General features: G+C 50.7%; 1 protein-coding gene across 1 annotated transcript in view; it reads right to left on the reverse strand.

The window, feature by feature from the left end:
* Positions 1-2616: 2616 nt before the first annotated feature.
* Lamc3 (laminin subunit gamma 3) overlaps positions 2617-21304 on the reverse strand; it is a 59102-nt gene continuing 40414 nt past the window's right edge. The window contains exons 21-28 of the mRNA XM_036184527.1: positions 20014-20148; positions 17564-17711; positions 16204-16353; positions 13247-13349; positions 10812-11011; positions 9220-9366; positions 8633-8732; positions 2617-3972 (exon numbers count right to left, since the gene is read on the reverse strand). Of these exons, the coding sequence (XP_036040420.1) occupies positions 3728-3972; positions 8633-8732; positions 9220-9366; positions 10812-11011; positions 13247-13349; positions 16204-16353; positions 17564-17711; positions 20014-20148 (1228 nt within the window). The 3' untranslated portion in view covers positions 2617-3727. The remainder of the gene's footprint in view (positions 3973-8632; positions 8733-9219; positions 9367-10811; positions 11012-13246; positions 13350-16203; positions 16354-17563; positions 17712-20013; positions 20149-21304) is intronic.

Raw genomic sequence — 21304 nt, forward strand, 5'->3', positions numbered from 1 at the left:
CCCACTGGAGCATGGATGACAGCTCACAAAGCTGGGAGCTGGAAAACATTGCACACACTGCGCACAGCTCAATGAGGTTGCATGGACAGTGTCCTTCCCAGGTACCTCAGTTGGTCTAACCTCTTCCAGGACAGCTCTTCCTGTTTGAGAGTCTTCTTTGCGGCCCTGCTCTGCTTACCCTGGCAGGGAGGGGCCTGGTGAGTCTGGTCAGTTTCAGGGAGATCCTGAAGCTTTTGTTTTTGGTTGTTTACCTCCTTGCTTTAGGGGCCCCCCTGCAGGATGGAACATTTTAACCTCAGAGGATATTTATTACACAACAGCTGTTCCTGGTTGTTGCCTGGGATAGGGCAGAGGCCACCCCAAGTTCTCCTGCTCGGCTGACTGCCTCGTTAGCCAGATGTTCAGCCGCTGCTGCATTCCACTCAGTCATAAGCAGCCCCACCTCTGAGCCTTCCTGTGGTTCTGCATACAACAGGCATGACCATATTGCATGAGTCACATGTCAGGCCTGAAACTTGTCACCCAGGGATGGAGATGAAGCCTGGTCTCCGCCCACTGGAGATGTTGGGACTGAGTTTGCTGAGCATCATGGCTCAAATGGGTAGAGGTTGAACGTTTATCAGTGGACAAACTGGGTTAAGGCCAGAGGAATATCAGATCCTGTCCCAAAGTTTGTTTTAGAACCCTGTTTCCTTGGCATCACATACACCAGAGCCTGTTCACCCAATCACCTGTCTTCAGCCTTTCTACCCCGACCCTGGCAACTCACCAAGTCCGTCTCACCCAGTTTTAAAGACCCACCACATCAGCCTTACCTTCACCTTGACTTTAAGGTTCTCTCTGGAGGAATGCACCTCTCCTCAGAACACTGGCCTCACCCTGCCCCCATCACTCCAGGAGGGAGGTAGAGGCATGTCCCATCACGAAGCCTTGGACCGGGAGTCCCTGTTATTTTGACCATGCTGGGGAACTGACCACGCAAACATTTGACCTGGGACTGGAGTGATGGCTCAGCAGTTAAAAGAACTGTCTATTTGTCCACTTGGGTTTGGTTCCCAGCAACCACATGGCAGCTAACAACTGTCTATAACTCCATTCAATTCCAGAGGATCTGAGGCATGCATATGGTTCCCAGACACGCAGGCAGGCAAAACACACATACATATAAAATAAAAATGAATAAATTATCAAAATCAAAATCAAGATCTGGCCAGGCAGTGGTGGTGCACGCCTTTAATCCCAGAACTCAGGAGGCAGAGCCAGGTGGATTTCTGTGAGTTTGAGGCTAGCCTGGGCTACCAAGTGAGTTCCAGGAAAGCGCAAAGCTACACAGAGAAACCCTGTCTTGAAAAACCAAAAAAAAAAAAAAAAAAAATCAAGATCTGATGATATGCAGGCTGGAGAGATGGCTCAGAGGTTAAGAAGACCGATTGCTCTTCCAGAGATCCTGAGTTCAATTCCCAGCACCCACATGGTGGCTCACAACCATCTGTAATGAGATCTGGCGCCCTCTTCTGTATACATAATAAAATAAATAAATAAAAAGATCTGATGATATGCAAGTCTAGGGCTTTGGGGAGGGGAAGCTGTACAGTATCATCATCCACCAGGTTCAAGAAAGAGTGGTGCTCACCATGCAGTAGTGGCGACCACCTTCAATCCTAGTGTTTGGGAGGCAGAAGCAGGTGGATCTCTGAGTTTGAGGTCAGAGTGGTCTATAGAGAGAGTGCCAGGACAGCCAGGACTACACAGAGAAACCCCATCTCAAAAAACAAAAGAAAAAGAAAGAAAGAAAGAAAGAAAGAAAGAAAGAAAGAAAGAAAGAAAGAAAGAAAGAAAGACAAGAAAAGCTAATTTGCAGAGGCAAGACCTAAGCAAACAGAGGAAGCAGAGCCTGGACCAAAGAAGGAGGCAGAAGAAAGAAACTGGCACCACAGCAGCCCCAGGTTCCAGTCTCCAGGCTTTCCTATGCGCTGGCAGCCTTTCCTAGCCCTCAATTCCAAATCACCCTTCCGGTGACCTCTGCTTTTCTGTTGAAGCTAATCTGGGAATTGTTTTGGCTTTGGAGTCAAAAGCCTTGGTAGACTAGAGTGTGCTTTACAACCTGCCCTAAGCTAGGTTTGCAATGATCTGTTCTGGCCAGGTCCCTACCCTGTAACCCTGGCTGCTACCCACCCTCTTAACTGGAACATTCTCTCCTCTGTCTCTCCACCCTTCTAGGCCCAGACCCAAGCCCTCCTCCCGCTCAATGGTGTCCTTTCTTGCTCCTTGCAGTACTACTGGATAGCTTAAGTTCAGTTTCCTGCCTCAGTGTCTCCCTCCAGCCTGAAGCAGGAATCTATCTGTTGAGGACCTCTTTGCAGACCACCTCTCCCCTGGCCCCGAGCCTTTGTCTGAAAGCCCCCTGGCTCCAAGAGGAAAGGAGGTGGTCACATGGCCCTGTAAAGCCTGCCAAGACAGAGCCCAGTTTTGCCAGCCAGCTTCCTTCCCACATGTTGGGATCACAAATGTAGGCTCTACCTACTTGCAGGCCAGCCACAAGAGGTGCTGTGTTCATACCCACAGCAGGCCCTGGCTCCCCACCAGCACTGGAGGATCAAAAACACAACACCCGGCTCAGAAAACGGCCCTTTATTTCTTCATAATCAGAATCGGTTCACATCACCATCAGCTCCTCTGGGACCTGAGGAAGGGACAGGGCTTGCAAAGGTGGCTGTTATCCCAGTGCCCAGACCCTGCTGTGCACTCAAAGAGAGCCCAGAAAGAGAGGGGGACAGCAGGAAGAAATGCCAGGGATTCCTGGGCAGAGGCAGCCATGGGCAGCAGACCTTGAATGGAAGCCAGGCTTCCACACCCCTGTGGCATCCTTCGTGACAGGTGGGGCCACGGCTCAGGTCTGAGATGTGTCAACCAAAGGCTAACCAGGTCAGCAGAGCACAAAGGGCACAGCAGGGCACATGAGTGCCTGCTTGAGGCCTCAAGACCCAGACCCTGGTTCTTCAGTAGATTAGGGGCTGACGGGGGATGGGTCCAGGTAGGCACTTCCCTCAGTGAATCTGCTGCAGATCCAGATCCCTGGAGGGAAGAGTCCACAAAAGACAATGACATCTGTGCCTTGCCCTGTGGGCTTCCCAAGCCACACCATGGCCTTGGAAGCCACTTCTAAGAATCCTGTTAGAATCATGGCATTTCTTGATCTGCCTGGCACCTCAGTTCTTAGAGCTGCTGGGTGACCAGTGGGCAATGTGGGGGCATAGTAGGCCCAGGGCCAGCTCTGTAACCATGAGTGTGGGACTTGTCTTCTCAAGACCTCTCAGCCTTGAAGGTGCCACCCCTGTTTGAGCTCTGCCTTCTGGAGGGAGGGTTGTAGATATGTCAGGGGATTTCTCATAACAGGACTCATTCAGGATGCAAAGTGAGTCCAAGTTCATGCCTACCTTTTGACAGCTCTGGACTGTCATGTGTGTGCATGCGTAGTTGGTCCTGAATACACAAGTGCATCACACACACACGCACACACACACACAAATGAATGCAGATATGCCTCTTACTGATGCTGGGGTTCTGTGTGCTGATGTATGTGCAGGGGGCACACTGAGGGCTGCACACAGGGCTACCTGTGGAGTTGTGAACATGTACTCACACCAGCAAGTGAGTGTGGTCATTCACTTGGGGACATCTATGGGGCGTGGGCAGGAAAAGCAAGGTGGGGAGGCTGTGCCAGGATCTAGCTGGCACAATGCTCTGGTAGGCTGCTCAGAATGGTCTCCAAGTTGTGCTTGTCAGCGCGGATCTCAGCAAGGTCGCTCTCAAAGCTCTGGATCTGTAGCTCCTGCCTGGCAGACTCTTGTTCCAACCTCCTCAGCTTGCGATGCAGGGCTCCACGTGAACCCAATTGCAGCCTCAAGTCTTCTAGGGCCCTCTGGGTCTCATTCAGGGTCTGAGCAGGAGTTTGGTGGGGATCCAGGGACCCTGGAGAGGAGCACAGGAAGCTTCAGCAGAGGCTAGCTGCCTGCCGGCCTTGGGAGCCCGAGACCCAGGTCAGACACCCAGAACCTGGTCTGTCCACTACCTACCGGGAAAGTGGACTGAGAGGGGATATACGAGGAGGTAAAGGCCTGGGTGTCCATCCCATGAAGCTCACATGCAGAATTAATATCTGGGGCTGGAGAGGAGGCTCATCAGTTAAGAGTAGGTGTTGTTACTCTTACAGATGACCCAGGTTCAGTTCCTAGCACCCACGTGGTAGCTGACACCATCTGTAATTCCAGTTCCCGGGGCTCTCACACCCTCTTGGGCCTTTGTGGGCACTGCATGTACATGGTGCACTCTCACAGGCAAAACACTCACTTGTAAAATAAAAATAAAAATAAAAATCTTTAAACAAGGTCTCAAGGATTTATTTTTTATTCCTTTGTAATCAAGGCTGTCCTGGAATTTGCTATGTAGACCAGGCTGGCCTTGAACTCACTGAGATCTTCCTGCCTCACTTCCTGAGTGCTGTTGGGTTTTTTTGTTTGTTTGTTTGTTTTTGGTTTTTCCAGACAGGGTTTCTCTCTGTAGCTTTGGAGGCTGTCCTGGAACTCACTCTGTAGACCAGGCTGGCCTCGAACTCACAGAGATCCACCTGCTTCTGCCTCCGGAGTGCTGGGATTACAGGCGAGTGCTGGGTTTAAAGTTGTGCATTACCATGCCTGTTTGGTTGTTTTTGTTTTTGTTTTTGTTTAATTAATCTATGTATTTATTTTTATTTTTGGTTTTTTGAGACAGGGTTTCTCTATGTAGTCTTGGCTGTCCTGGAATTCACTCTGTAGACCAGGCTAGCCTCTAACTCATAGAGATTCACCTGCCTCTGCCTCCGAGTACTGGGATTAAAGCCATGCACCACCACACCTGGTGGGTTTTTTATTCTTAATAATTTATTTATATTTACTTATTTGTTGTTGAGGCCATGAGTAGAAGTCTGTTCTCTCTGTCTATAATGGGACCAGGGCTGGAACTCAGGTCATCAGCTAGGCAGCAGGTGTCTTCACCCACTGAGCCATTTCTGGCCCAGTTTAAAAAAAAAAAAAAAATTAAAAGCCTCAGTGAGTCCCCTCCAAAACCAGTTTCCTCATTTACAAAACTGTGGGAGAGAGGTCCCAGGATCTGTGCTGGCTCAAACGTCAGCACACATTTGCAGATACCACCGTGAGCTGGTCAAGTGGGCTCACGGAGGAGACCAAGAGTGTCCAGATTTAGACAAGCCCAGGGTGGCATGGGGTGGGAAGGGCTGCAGGCCTGGGGGGCAGGCAATGGGGTTCTCACGCTGGCCCCTCATGCATTCCTTCCACTTAGTAGGAATGAGCCTCTTCAAGAGGCAAAGAGTGGGGCCGGTGCTCACACAGGAATGCAGTGTGGCGTCCCAGGTGTTCTTCTCACTTGTCCTGAAGTGTGGTGACATTCAACAGAAAAGCGGAGCTCAACTGGGTGGGAGGTGACAGGGTAGAAGTCAGCCCCATGTGTTTTCTTTTTGTTGGTGTTGGTTTTGGTGGGTTGGTTTTTTGAGTCAGGGTTTCTCTGTGTAGCCCTGGCTGTTTTGGAACTTACTCTGTAGTCCAGGGTGGCCTTGAACTCACAGAGATCCACCTGAAGGCATGCACTACCAACACCCAGCCTCAAGTAGTTTCTAATGCTTCCAGGTCCCTCTGAACTTCCCAAGCAAAGAAAGCTGGGTCTGAGGGCAGGAAGGGGCAGAGGAGGGCTGTTGTACAGATACCAAGTGCCTCCTAAAATGCTCCTGGATTGAAATCTTGGTCCCTAGCTGATGGATCCCACCATCAAGAGGAGATTGGATCGTGGAACCCAGATGTCATCAATGGGTTTATTCACTGATGGAGTCCTAACTTTCTGAGGTGTCATCCCTCAAGGACTGCATCATTTAAATTTTTACTATGTTTCTTCATTTAGTGTGTGTGTGTGTGTGTGTGTGTGTGTGTGTGTGTGTGTGTGTATACACCATGGTGCTTGCATATCGGGGAGATGAGAGGATCTCTGGGACTTCAGGCCAGCCTTGCCAAATCAATGAGCTCCAGGCTCAGTGAGACCCTGTTTCAAAATATGAGGTAGAGGGTCATTCAGAGAGAAAGGGTACTTGCTGCCAAGAATGATGACCTGGGTTCTCACATGGTGGAAGGGAGGGACTGACTTATAAACTGCCTCCTAACCTCCATCTGCGTGCCATGGCAAGCACACTTACAAACACACAAAATAAATGAGTAAAGTAAAACAAATATAAGCTAGGCACAGTGGAACATGCTTTTAATCCAGTCCCTGAGAACCAGAGACAGGTTGATCTCTGTGAGCTGGTGAGTTTTGTTGAGACTTTGTCTCAAAATAAAATAAAAACTTTAAAAATAAATAAATAGGCTAACACAGTGACATACGCCTTTAATGCCAGCACTGGGGAGCAGAGGCAGGTGATCTCTGTGAATTCCAGGACAGCCTTGTCTACATAATGGGTTCCAGGACAGCCAGAGGTACATAGCAAAACCCTGTCTTGGGTTGGGGATTTAGCTCAGTAGTAGAGTGCTTGCCTAGCAAGCGCAAGGCCCTGGGTTCGATCCTCAGCTCAAAACAAACAAACAAACAAAAAAACAACAACAAAAAAACCTGTCTCAAAAAATAAAAATACATAATGTGGAGAGTAATAGAGAGGATACCCAAAGTCAACCTCTGGTCTCCACACACAAGTACACAAACCCACGGCCCCCCATCAAACCCTACACACAAATAAAGAAATAATTCCTAAAACTTCTAAAGGGAAAGCACCATGTGAGTCCACTTAGGTGAGCTCCTAGAGAAGTCCAGGCCATAGAAAGGAGGCAGGTACAGGGAAGGGTGATGGGAAGCCCGTGTTCAATGGGCCATTTCTCTTTGGACAGTCAAGAAAGTTCTGGAGATAGATGGTGGCGATGGGACACAACGATGTTCAATGTTGGAGGCCCAGGTGCTGGGGGCTAGGTCTCCAGCCTGTAGCATGAGGAGGAGATGACCATCCCCTTCTTAGGTGGGGCCTGGTAGAAGGAAGCTAGGTCAACAGGAATGTGCCCTGATGGGGATATTAGCACTGCTCTGTCCTGACTGCCGTCACGTGACCAGGTCTCCTGTACTGTGCGCTACTGCCAAGAAGCACTGAGCTGCCAAAGTCTCAAAGCAACAGGGTCAGTGGACTCACACCAAGAGCCAAAGTCAACCTTTAACTCCTCCTCTTCCTGCAGTGCCAAGGATGGACCCTGGACTTTATGCCCGCGAGATGGACGCTCTACCACTGAGCCATATTCCTAACCCAAATCCTCGATCCTCTGAAGTTGATTGCCTGGGAGGTTTGTCATAACAACAGAAAGACAGCTAACACAGTCATCAAAACGTGTACTTGACAGGTCGGTGGTGGCGCATGGCTTTGATCCCAGCACTCAGAGGCAGGCGGATCTCTGTGAGTTCGAGGCCAGCCTGGGCTACAGAGTGAGATCCACGACAGGCTCCAAAGCTATGCAGAGAAACTATGTCTCAGAAAAGAAAGAAAGAAAGAAAGAAAGAAAGAAAGAAAGAAAGGAAGGAAGGAAGGAAGGAAGGAAGGAAGGAAGGAAAGAAGGAAGGAAGAGAATACTCAAACATGTTCACAAAGTACATTTTATGTTATGTAAACCTTAGCACAGTTTTTAAAAATATATGCTTTTCATTCCATCCGAGCCTCTCTGACCATTGTCCTGGGCATCCAAGCCAGTGGCTACCAGCTCTTCATCATAGGGTCCTAGCCATTCATCTATCAGTCCTCTTTGCTAAAGCCTGTCCAGAGTTTTCCTTTCCTTCTTTCTTTCTTTTTAAGATTTATTTTATTTTTATGTATGTATATATGTCTATGTGAATGTGTGAGGGTACCCCGAGGCCAGAAGAGGGTATCGGATGCCCTGGAGCAGGAGATAGACTCTTGTGAACTGCTGCCATGGTGCTGCCACTGAACTTGGTTCCTCTAGAAAAGCAGGAAGCAGATGGGTTTTAACAGCTGAGCTCCCTCTTCTTCCCACATTCTTTCTTTTTTGAGGTATGGTTCTGCCTCAGCCTCCCATGGGCTAGGTTTATGACCATGCGCTATCCCCCAGCTTCATGTGGCGTTTCCCTTCCTTCCTGTGAACCAGTGTCTGCTGATTCTCCCTAGTCACGCACTTCCTGAACCCCCACTTTCACCTTTGTTTCTTAGGTGGGCAAGCCGGCTCACAGGTCAAGTGACATGCCCAAAGTCCCACCTCCCAGGAAGGGGCAGAGTCAGAATCCAGTCCTCTTCACCAATGTGCCCTTGCTTTTCTGTCATCTGTCTCCTCTCTAACTGCTAACGAACTCATTGGGAACCCAAGGGTGTCCTTGAACCTAGTGAGTTTTCTGTTTCCCCTAAACCACACCAAACTCCCTGGACTAGAGGAAGCAGATGTTGCCCCTCGTGCCCCTGCAGACACGTGAATTCAGTTCTAGACACCCACCCTGCCCTACGCAGGCTACAATGCCTGTGACAGGTGGAAGTGGAAGTCATGGATTTTAGGACCAGGAGAAACGTATCCTACAACTGACCCAGGGCCTTGCCTTGGGGTCTACTTACCCAGCTTGGCTAGCAGCTCTGACAGGACCTTGATGTCCTTCACCAAAGACCCTCGAGATTCTTGGATCTGGCGCTCCACGGTGCTCAGCCCAGAGGCCACCTGGGCCAGAAAGAACATCTTAGCGGCTCCCTAGGGTGACGGGGAGTGCTGGCTGATTTTATGTCAACTTGACACAAGCTGAAGTCATCTGAGAGGAGGGACCTTAGCTGAGAAGATGCCTCCATAAGATTGGGCTGTAGGTAAGACTGTAGGGCATTTTCTTAATTAGTGATTGATGGGGGAGGGCCCAGGCATGGTGGGTGGTGACCCACATGGGCTGATGGTCCTGGGTGCTATAAGAAAGCAGGCTGAGCAACCATGAGGAGCAGGCCAGCAAGCAGCACCCCTCCATGGCCTCTGCATCGGCTCCTACTGCCGGGTTCCTGCCCTGTGTGAGTTCCTACCCTGACTTCTGTCAGTGATGGACTGTTATCTGGAAATATGAGTGGAATAAATCCTTTCCTTCCCAGGCTGCCTTTGGTCATGATATTTATTTCGTCACAGCAACGGTAACCCTAACTAAGACACTGGACATAGGCACACCCACCTGCTTAGTCTCCTCCAGCTCCTGTTTGCGTGCTTCTGAGGTGAGTACTAGCCGAGAGGCCTGGCGGAGTGTGGCCTGGGTCTGGCTGGCGACTCGGCTGGCATGACGGTGGCTCTGTTTCCCCTCCCTCAGCAAAGCTTTGGTGAGCTACAGGAGAGCAGCAGGGAAGGGAAGAGTAAGTCCCTTGGGAAAGAGGAGCTTTGTTCTTTGGTTTTCTTCCTCAGGACTGAAGTTGGAACCCAGAGGCTCACACATGTTAGGGAAGTACTGACCCACGCGCCATGACCAGTTCTTATATTTTGAAATAGGGGCTTACTAAGTTACTCATGATAGCTTTGGATTTGTGATCCTCCTGCCTCAGCCTTCAAAGTAGCTGGGGTATAGATTTGTACCACCAGGTCTGGCTTGGACAAGAGTCCCTAAGACATGATGCCAAGCAGTCTACTTCATAACCTAGAACATTCGCTCACTCATTCTCACAATCAACAGACATGCGCTGGGCGCAGGATGTGTCTTCAGTACAACTCCTCATTTCTCCTTAGTGGAGAACTTCCACCTGTTTTTATATATGGGGAAACAGGTCCTGAGAGGAAGAGGAGGGACCGCCCAAAGTCTGAGTAATGAGACAAGAAACTGCACCTGGAACCCCGAGTTTCAGGCCAGTCCTTCAGCAATTTAGGCACCCATGAAGAGAGTTCACTTAGGTGTGAGCTCTGGATCTGAGGAACACACACACACACACACACACACACACACACACACACACACACACACACACGAGTGCGAGAGAGAGAGAGAGAGAGAGAGAGAGAGAGAGAGAGAGAGAGAGAGAGAGAGAGAGAGAGAGAGAGAGAGAGAGAGAGAGAGCGCACTCAAGCAGGTGCAGTTAGAATTTGGCCCCAGATAAAGAAAGCCTAGGGGACAAGGAAGGTGGCTAGTTAGATGTACGAGGCTCCAAGTTCAGTCTTTAGTACAGGAATATTTGGGGGGTGGCAGAGGTGGAGGCAGGAGAATCAGAAGTTCAAGGTCATCCTCAGCTAGACAGTGATTTCAAGGCCAGCCTAGGATTAAAAACATGAGACTGTCCGAAAATTAAAAAGTGGGAGTTGGAGAGATGCAGTTAAAGAGCAGTTGTTGCTCTTGCTGAGGACCTGGGCTCAGTGGCTCACAGCCAGGGGGTCCTTCTGACTTCTGCCCACACCAGGCATGTACATAGTACACACACACACACACACACACACACACACACACACACACACACACACATGCAGGAAAAACATTGTACACATAAAATAAAACATCTTAAAATTATACAAAAAGGTAAATAAGATGAAATAAAAAACCAAACAAAAACCTAGAAGTTTAGACAACATCCCAATGGGCCTAGGTGTGAGTCCCGGTCATATGACTTAAGCCTTGAACTTGGCTCAGCCTAGAGTCTTCACATACTCACAGGCCCCCAGTGACTCCTTTTCCTTGAGGAATCAGTGAGGTCACCCACATGTGCTTCCGAGCTGAGAGCCAGGACCCACAGCAGTCATCACCGAGGGCAAGACAACTGTTGTCAACAAGACTGTTGTCCTGAACCTGACCTTGGCGGTGTCCTTGGACAACAGTTCTGCTTCTTTGCTTTTCTTCTTGGCACTGGAGGAGAGAGATGCAGCATTTCCCAGCATCCTCTCTGCCTGCCTAGTCTTCCTTTTCGTGTCCTCCAGGAGCCTGGTCCTGATGCTACCTGCTTTCTTCTTCAGCGCTCCCTGCTCCTTGGGCAGAGGAGACCTCAGCTTCATTCCTGCAAAATCAACCAAGTCTGAGGCAGGAGAAACAGTCTTATACCGGAGAGCCCGCCAGGTGGCAACTGGTGGTACTTGACCAATCTCAAGACTTTTGGACAATGGGAGCAGAGGTTGGAGACACAGGAGATCCGTGTGTCCCCTTCTCAAGGTGACCCTGGGGAATAACAAAAGGAGTGAGGCATTGCCCTCAGCAAATGCAAAGACCCATAGGCTATTATGGTGTCTGTATTGTGGTCTTATTACAGTCATGTCATATGGTGGTCACAGCCTCTGGACTATGATCCTCCCGAGAGGGCTGAAAGAGCCTAGGATTGAGGTTTGAAGTTAATCTTTTGGGTCATGGAGCGGAGTCAGAGGGACAAATTTCCACCCAGCACATGCAAAGTCTTGTTCTCAACAAGGAGATGGTGACACCTGGGAGGTCATGTGTGTCTCAATGTAGGGAGAAGGAAGCTGAGCCATGAGATTGTACAGTGGGTGGCTTACAGGCCCCATGGTTCTGATGCCCCTAAAATAACATAAGACACTCCGCAGTACACATTTACATTTTCCTAAATGCGACTCCTGTTACATAAGCATGTACATAGCCATGCATAGGGATGCACATAGCCTTTCATAGGTGGCCCCAGTGAATGACCAGGACTCCAGACCCCAAGGAAACCAGAAAAATGCCTACTCCCATCACTACTGGGCTAAGATATCTCCAGCCTGCAGCAGACAGGGCTGGAGGGACAAAGAGCCACCAAGGCTTCTCTCTGGCTTGAAGACAGTATTGAGGAATCAATCACACAGTGGACCTTGAGGTAGAGATAGGTGCTCAGCTCTGACTCAAGGATGGATGAGCGATTGATTTTTCTCAGTCTACCCACCTGTGAAACAAGCCATGTGGATTCTTTCTCTCTTTCATCCTTTCTCCCCCCATCCCACCCCCATTTCATGACAGGGTTTCTCTGTGTAGCCCTGGCTGTCCTGGAACTCTCTCTGTAGACCAGACTGGCCTTGAACTCACAGAGATCCACCTGTCTCTGCCTCCCGAGTGCTGGGATCAAAGGCCTGTGCCACCACGCCCAGCATAACCTCATTTTCTTTTTTTTTTTTTTTCTGGAGCTGAGAACCGAACCCAGGGCCTTGTGATTGCTAGGCAAGTGCTCTACCACTGAGCTAAATCCCCAACCCCATAGCTTCATTTTCTTAAAGTTTCAGAGGTTTGGGCAGTCAGTGAAGCCTAGCCCGCTCTAAACAGAAACTCTATAACACATAGTTTTGAGTTTTGTTTTGTTTGGGGCATTTTGAGAAAGGCTTTCATTCAATAGCTCAAGCTGCCTTAGAACTTACTATGGTAGCCCAGGCTGCCTCTTCAAGTATGAGGCTCTCTTCCCACCTCAGCTTATCTAGTGCTGGGAGTACAGGTGTGATCATGTGATCAACCATCCAGCAATTTGGGGTTTTCTGTTTGATTTTTTTTTTTTTTTTTTTTTTTTTTTTTTTGGGACAGGGTCTCATGTATCTCAGAATAGTCTCAAACTATGTAGCCAAGAATGAATTTGAACTTCTGATCCTCTTGAGTGTGCACTGCCATGCCTGGTTTATTTGGGGGGCTGGGGGAAAGTCTAACACAGGGCCTTATGCACGTTCAGCAAGCACTCTACCAACTGAGTCACACCCTCAGCCCCTGGTTTTGCTTTTTGTTTGTTTGTTTGTTTGCTTATTTTTGTTTTTCAAGACTAGGTTTCTCTGTAACAGCTTTGACTGTCCTGGAACTCACTCTGTAGACCAGGCTGGCCTCGAACTCACAGAGATCTATCTGCCTGCCAATGCCTCCCGAGTGCTGGAATTAAAGGCATGCGCCACCATCGCCCGGTGTGGTTTTGCCTTTTACCTGTGCTGAAGATGGGATTTGGAACCTTGCATACTTTAGATAGCTCGCTCCCCCTGAGCCACACCCCTGTCAGTGAGAACAGGTTCTTTTCCCATCAGTCCTAAGGAACCCTGTCCTTGCTTGGTCTGATAATGCTGGGAGCTAGTTGGCATGGCCACAGGGGCAGTACCCAGTGACTGGCACGTAAGACAGGAAGAGACAAACAGCATGGAAGTCCTGAGAGTCAGAAGGACTGGTCTACCTGGCTTACATTCACATAACTGGATGCTGATCCCTTTAAACAGGCCCTAGCTAAGGCAAGTTGGCTGTCAGGGCCTTGTACAGAGCCCAGGGCTCAGCAGGACACACGTACCCTCAAGGTCAGCTAGCAGCGTCTTGGCTCCTGTGATTGTCATCGTGGCAGCTTGGACAGCTGAGGAGGCCTGTGTCAGGGCAGCTGCGGTCTGATAGCGTAGCTACAAGGAGGAGAAGAGAGGCAGGGGCTTCCTGGGGACCGGCCAAAGGTCTCCAGATGGGCAGGCTAGGTTCCAAACCTCAGAATTACTGGAGATCATCCTGACCTGATTATATGATGCCAAGCCCCAAATCAATCCCAAGAAGACCTCATCTTCAGAAGCCTGGAGGATGACCAGAAAACTAGAGCCAAAGATAAGCACACATGTCCCTAAGGCCATGTCAGCCCTTAGCTGTTTAAACGGCTCCTCCTCAGAGTAGTCATCACTTCCCCCATGGCCACCAGATGTGACTACACAGTAAAGAACTCAGGTTTGATTGTTCAAGAGAAGACACAAAGAATGTAAAAGTCACAGGAAGCTGACTTCAGGGCATGGCATGCATGAACTGTGAGGTTTTGAACTCACAGCAGCTATGACTGTCTGTACAAGATCTACATACAATTAGGGGCCTCAACATCAGCATTCTGTTATGGGGGTGGTATCGCAAGGTCCAACTCCTCCCTGTGAATTTTTGTTTTTGAGCTGAAGATCGAACCCAGGGCCTTGTGCTTGCTAGGCTAGTGCTCTACCACTGAGCTAAATCCCCAGCCCTCCCTGTGAATTTATACTTAGCTAATGATTAATGGAGGAAGGAGACATTTTCTTCAGTAGCATAGACACTGCTGTGGTACCCACATGTGAGACGGTTTGAATGAAAATGACTCCCATGGGCTCATATATCTGAATGTCTGGTCGCCAGTTGGTGGAACTGTTTCGGAAGGATTAGGAGGTGTGGCCTTATTGGCGGGGGGTGTGTCACTGGGGGTGGGCTTTGAGGTTTCCTTCCTCCGTGCCCTGAAGGACTCCCATGGTAGAAGGAGAGAACAGGCTTCCACAGTTGTCCTCTGAACCCCACACTGATGCTGTAGCAAATGTGTGCCCCCACCCATGCACAGATGCAAAAATTAAGTAAGTGTATACTAAAAAATAAAGGGGAACTTAGTTACTATAAATGTCTGGGTTAAAGAGCACATGACCTGGGCCTGCAAGATGGCTCTGTGGGTAAAGGTGATTGCTGCCAAGGCTGACAAATCAGAGTTTGATCCTCAGGACCCACATGTCAGAAAAAGAGGGAAAACTCTGAAAGTTATCCTCTGACCTCCACAAGCGCACCATGGCACAGGCACTCACACGAAGTTAGACAGAGTGGAGGGTGCGCAGGGCCTCAGAAGAAGTGGAGGCGCTGCCTCAATGTGAGTTCCTGGGGTTACTTCAGGAGGAATGAGGTGTTGCAGATCTGGAGAGGGTGGGTCACACTGCACGGTGAATGTGCTACACGCCACCGAAACCCCGTTAGTTGTCTCTTGAGGTGGGAGTATATTTTTATTGCCAGACTCTAAAGTGTGTTTGTGCAGCTCAAATATAAGGCTTTGTCAAGGGGAGGGGACATCAGCCTAGGTGACGGGACACTGAAAGCAATCTTCATACCCCATCATGTCTTCTTGGCACATCTAAATATTTATTTAACTTGCTGCTGTGGGAAGTTCCAAAGTTCCAATAATCAATAAAATGGTTGAGGCTGGAAAAAAAAAAAAGGTTTCGGGCTGGAGAGATGGCTCAGAGGTTAAGAGCACTGGCTGTTCTTCTAGAGGTCCTGAGTTCAATTCCCAGCAACCACATGGTGGCTCACAACCATCTGTAATGAGATCTGGCGCCCTCTTCTGGCCTGCAGACATATATGCAGGTAGAGCACTGTATACACACACACACACACACACACACACACACACACACACACACACAGAGGTTTCTTGTGTGATTTGCAACAAATAAACAACATGGGTTTGAAAGAGCCAGGGAAGCCTCAGTTTGCTCCTGAGGCTGGTGGGGAGGGTGTGTGTGGGGAAGGGTGTGGGGTGCTGTGAGGGTTATGGGGAGTGGAGCATCTACATTTGCAGGTGTGTGTGTGTGGGGTCTGTCCCTCACAGGACTCAGCTCCCAAAGGGGCTGCAGAGGCTGCCTCCCTTCCTGGCTTCCTCACCCTAGATGGGAGTGTGGATCAGGTCAGAGGACACTATGTTGGGTCCTCAATGCTGAGGCTCACTTGGGTACATGCCAGGCCCTGGGTCCGATCCTCGGCTACTTCCTTTCTCAAAGATATTTCTCTGTCTTCTGGGTTTGTAGGGAAGCTGAGGGGCCTTGGGGGGAGGAGCCCTGACCACCATTGTGGGGTTCTGAGTCAGTCAGGCCCTGGGTGGTGTGTCATGTTGCCCTCCTGAGTCTGACACTGGCCCTGTAGCTGGCTAAAACACCAAAACCAAATGGCCCTGTGGGAAGGGAAGGAGAGCTTTGGGTGTTGTGCATAGATTCTTCCCATGAGTCTGAAATTATCCCCCAAGAAAAATGCTCTAACAGAATTATTTTTAAATGAGTCTTCTATATGTTAGCATGCTGGTCCAAGTTAAATTGCCATTCTAGAACCATCTAGTGCCATCTCTCTGGCCTGAACACCAGGCTAGGTGACTTAACACCGAGTCCCATGGGCTGCTCAGAATGGGTGCCCCTGGACATGGGTATCTAAGGGCAGAAGGGAGGAAGGGACACAAGAGCCATCCAGGGTGACTGCCCCTGAGAGAGGGTACATGGATATGGCTCCTGTCATCTACCTGCCTGCCTGTCTGTCCATCCTGTCTCCCTCCATTTCTTTACTCTCTTCTCAGCAAGCAGACTTCCCTTCCTTTGACTTGGCCGCCTTTAAAACTCTCAGGCCTTTTGAGGGCGGCACCAGGGACTTGGGGTGCTGTTCTCCATCTTTGCACCTCACCCCACCCCAGGGCAACCCCTCCCTCTTCCAGGGCCCAGACTCAAAGTTGACCTGCATGAAGGGCTCCATCTTCTTGAGGGCTGCCCCAGCCTCCGCCCGCAGGGCTCCTACAGCCTGGACTGCCTGGAGTTCCCTCCGAGCCAGCTCCTGCTCCAGGGCCTTCACTTTCCAGTCCAGATGCCTGGCTTGGGAGTTCTGAGGCTGCAGGGAGATCGTGGGTTCAGGAAGGGCTGAGGACTGGATCCTCTGTCCAGGGAAAAGTGGGAGGCCAGCCTGTGTCCTGCTGTGCTGGGGGGGGCAGCCTGTGTCCTGCTGTGCTGGGGGGGGCAGCCTGTGTCCTGCTGTGCTGGGGAGGGCAGCCTGTGTCCTGCTGTGCTGGGGGGCCAGCCTGTGTCCTGCTGTGCTGGGGGGCCAGCCTGTGTCCTGCTATGCTGGGGGGCCAGCCTGTGGCTACTAGCCCAGAACTGATGCTTTAACCCTGGTCCCAAAGTGCTTCTTGCTGTCCCAGCACCTCAGGTACCCCAGGGACAGTGCAGGAGCAGAAGGAGGAGGGTTGCAGAGAAGCTGGGCTTGGAAACTTGTCCCTGGGGGCTCAGACCCCAGCCCCACCAATTTCTCGCTGTGCAGCTCCAGGCAATTCTAGCTAACTGTTAAGACCCATGAGGAAATCTTTCTTCCTCACAAGGTGAGATCCCTCCTCAGGCCCACAGTTCATCCTCCACCTTAACCTTGCCCAGATGTTAGAAAGGCAGAACTGTGTATGACCCCAAGCCCTCAGTGCTATCCAGGTCATCCAGGCTGTTGCCCGTGAGGAGAGCAGGGGAAGCCATGAGGCACAAGCCGCAGGCAGCCTGTGTCCCAAACGCATTTGGATGGCTTTCTGGTTTTAACTTCTTTGGTGTTGGGTGTGGAACCCAGGACCTTGAGCATGCTGGGCACACACTCCCCCCACCACTCCCCCCGGAGCTGCATGAAGAGCCGGCTTAGTGCTCTGTTAAAGCCAGGTTTCTGAGGCTGGAGATCTCGGGATTACCCACAGACAAGCTTGGCAGGATGAGGAGACGTGCTGAGTGTTGAATGAAGGACTCACCAGATCCCCTCCAGCTCCCACCTCTAAAATTAAATAGAAGGGGCTGAGTTTATGAGACAGAGGGTCACTGGTGGCTGAAACTCAGGAAATCCTTGGCCAAGGTCACTGCTGGCGTGGGAACTGGAACATGTATCTCTGATGTTCTTGTTCATGTCACAGGTCCAGCCTTGGTATGAAAAACTGTCCGAGCCCTGCCCGTTTCAATAGGACACTTCCCAGTTAACAAGAAGCCCTGGCCACCTCTGCCTGGCCCTCTGGCCTCTCCATAATCTAGAACCTTCACTGCTACCTCACGAGGAGCTCCAGGGATGCTGAACTGACCATTGTTCCAGGGGTGACCAGCATGAGCAGACGCGGGGCAGCATCACCAATGACTTGCTTCACAGTGGCCAGTGACCTCTCGGCTTTAGGCAGAACCTCTGCCACAGCTGTGCCCAGGGCATTCTGGGCTGCCTGCACCTCCTGGTACCTGGGAGAAAGAGGTCAGGATGAGCCACAGAACAGAGTGCAGGACACCCTTCTCTATTAAAGCTGCTGGCTGGAGCTGTTAACCTGCAAAGCCCTCTCCTACCTCCTGGCAGACTCACCCTGTGCAGGTCAGGACCCAGCAGGTGGCCTGGAAAAATGGCTTTGATCTGCAATTTTCGGTGTGTGTGTGTGTGTGTGTGTGTGTGTGTGTGTGTGTGTGTGTTTGCCTGCCTGTGGGTGCAGATGTCCAAGGAGGCAAGAAGTATCAGACCCCCTGGAGCTGTAGTTACAGGCAGTTATAAGCCACCTGATGTGGATGCTGGAACTGAACTTGGGCTTTCTACAAGAGCAGTGAGTGCTCTTAACAGCTGAGCCATCTCTCCAGTCTCTGCTTTCAACCGAGCAGACTCATTATCCTCTTATCCATTTTGGGCATGCCACACTGTCCAGGCTCCAACCACCCAAGAATCCAAGGGTTCTGCAGACCCTTGGATCTTCTTGGAAAGCTGCAGGGGAAGCTACCTGGGATGGAAGGACAGCAGCCCAGGCTGTGATCCTGATTGACAATGCCCTTGCTGCTGACCTTTGGCATCATTTCCTGTTTAGGTGCCAAAGGACCCCCATAAGCTCATGTGTTTGAACACAGTCCCCAATTAGTGACATTGGGAAGTTTGAGGAACCTATAGTAGGTGGAACCTTGCTGGAGGAAGTGGGTCACTCGAGAGAGGGTCTTGGAAAGGTTCTATAGCCTGATCCATTTCCTGTTCACTCTATGCTTCTTGACTGTAGATGCAACGTGACCAGCCCTCTTTCTGTTCCTGCCCCCATGCCTTCCCTGCATGAAGCCAAGTTGTAACTGGTCCAACAGAGATGAAGATATTCTGAACCTCTCATGTCCCCCACTTTGTTATCAGATACTGAAACTGTGATAGGAGAATCCAGTGCTAGGAGAGGGGAAAGCCTACAGCCTGAACCATCCAGAGGGGAAAGCCTACAGCCTGAACCATCCAGAGGGGAAAGCCTACAGCCTGAACCATCCAGAGGGGAAAGCCTACAGCCTGAACCATCTAGAGGGGAAAGCCTACAGCCTGAACCATGTAGAGGGGAAAGCCTACAGCCTGAACCATCCAGAGGGGAAAGCCTACAGCCTGAACCATGTAGAGGGGAAAGCCTACAGCCTGAACCATCCAGAGGGGAAAGCCTACAGCCTGAACCATCCAGAGGGGAAAGCCTACAGCCTGAACCATCCAGAGGGGAAAGCCTACAGCCTGAACCATCCAGAGGGGAAAGCCTACAGCCTGAACCATGTAGAGGGGAAAGCCTACAGCCTGAACCATCCAGAGGGGAAAGCCTACAGCCTGAACCATGTAGAGGGGAAAGCCTACAGCCTGAACCATCCAGAGGGGAAAGCCTACAGTCTGAACCATATAGAGGGGAAAGTGGACAGCCTGAACCAGTCAGAGGGGGATCTTTTTACTCAGAAGATCATAGGAAGAGGAAAAGGAGCCGGAACGATGTGGGCCTCCAGTGGACAGGGCCACATCTTGACCAGGACTGCTTAAACATTGAGCTCTCATCAGGACCAAAGATGGACTGACAGAGGCATTGAGGAGTTCCCCTCTGGATGTCTTTGTTCCTCTTTCCAGTGTGGCCACCTTGGTAAATTTCCTCTTTCTGCTTTTCACTATTAATGTGGCCTTTTCATTGGCTTATCAAGGATGGGTGGCTGAGCCTGGCTTGTTGGGGCACAGGCTGTAACTCCAAGCCCAGGAGCAATGCCTCCCTCTCCACGGCAGAAAAACTCCCTTGGGCTGTGAGCAGAATAACCCTGTCTTCCTTTAAATCATATTGGGTATTTTGTCAGGGCAAGGAGAAGGATAATACTGTATGTTACTCTCCACTGGCGAATGGAGACCTCTTGAGCTGAGCGACCGCTACATAGCAGTCAGCTCTTGGAGAGGGGGCCCTATGACTTCACCCTGCCATGCTTTCAAGCTCAAGGCTGAACAGAGATACCCAACTGCTCCAGAGGCAAGGAAGGGTGACAAGAGAGCCAAGATGCCACCCTGCACCCATGACCTGATGGGACGCACTCAGGGATCCTTGCAGAGATCAGCTACCCTGAGACTCAGTTTCTGTCCACCCCGCTGCCATAGCCTCACTCCTAAAAGAGTGCAGCCCCAAGACACCCTGCAGGGCTTAGGCTCAGAAGAGCTGGTTCTGGGAGCAGTGGCCTCTGGCTGGTTCCCGTGGGCTCCTGGCAGCTGAACCTAAGGTTTTCCACACACCTGTGGAGGCCTTACCTGTCCTCCAGTTCCCGCTGGGCTGCTAAGGCCTCCCGCCCTCTCAGCAGATCCCACAGGCGCTCGTGGCTGGTGTTGGAGACAAGCAGGGCCCTTCGTGCGGCAGCTTCGATCTTGGTGGCTGTGTCCCTGTGGCTATATGAATTGGTGTGACAGTCACTAGGAGCACACACAGAGGTGGCGGTGCCCAGACTCCTGCTTCATGGGTCTCCTGCAGGACACTCCTTCCCACCCACCTGCGCTGCAGCATTAGCAGGGACAGTCTGTTTCTGCTCCTGTCACACAGCAGTAACACCCGTGGTCCTGGACACAGGTTAGCCAAGGCCTCTCACTACGTGGCCTCTCATAGGGACATCACAGCAGGGAGTGGACAAGCCAGCCTGGGCTCGAACCCTGGCTCTATCGCTTCCAAGCTGTGTGTCCAGGAGTGAGTCAATTGATTCTCTGGACCTGTCTCCTCTAAAGTGACTTTGGTCCCTTGAGCTGAAGAGGAACACTGGGTTGGAGAGACGGCTCAGCAGCTAAGAGCTCTGTCTGCTCTCGTACAGCCCAGAGTTCAGTTCTCAGATACCATGTGGGGCAGCTCACACCTGCCTGATCCGGCTCCACGGGATCCTTCCAGCTCCCATGGGTAGATTTGTTATTTATTTTTAATATCTGCTATTTGTTTGTTTTTAAGTTATAAGCATGCGTGTGTGTCTGTGTGCATGTGAGTGCAGGAGTCCTCGGAGGTGGAGAAGAGGGAGTCAGATCCCCTAGAGCTGGAGTTACAGGAGGTTGTGAGCCGTCCAGTGTGGGTGCTGGGAACTGAACTCAGGTCCTCTGGAAGAGCAATACATGTTCTCAACCACTGAGCCATCTCTCGAGCCTCAAATAAATCTTTTTTCAAGGGCTGGAGAGATGGCTCAGAGGTTAAGAGCACGGACTGCTCTTCCAGAGGTCCTGAGTTCAATTCCTAGCAACCACATGGTGGCTCACAACCATCTGTAATGAGATCTTGTGCTCTCTTCTGGCCTGCAGGCACATATGCTGTATACATAATAGATAAGTACATCTTAAAAAAAAATTTTTTTTTTAAAGGACGAAAATGTGCTGGGCAATGGTGGCACATGCCTTTAACCCCAGCACTCAGGAGGCAGAGGCAGGTGGATCTCTGAGTTTGAAGCCAGCTGGTCTACAGAGTGAGTTCCAGGACAGCCAGGACTACACAGAGAAACCCTGCTGGGGGCAGAGGGAAGAGGAAAAGTATGTGGTGTCCATACATACCTGCAGGCAAAATATTAAAACATGT

Source organism: Onychomys torridus, chromosome 4, assembly GCF_903995425.1.
Source record: "Onychomys torridus chromosome 4, mOncTor1.1, whole genome shotgun sequence".
In the NCBI taxonomy this organism is placed as follows: Eukaryota; Metazoa; Chordata; class Mammalia; order Rodentia; family Cricetidae; genus Onychomys; species Onychomys torridus.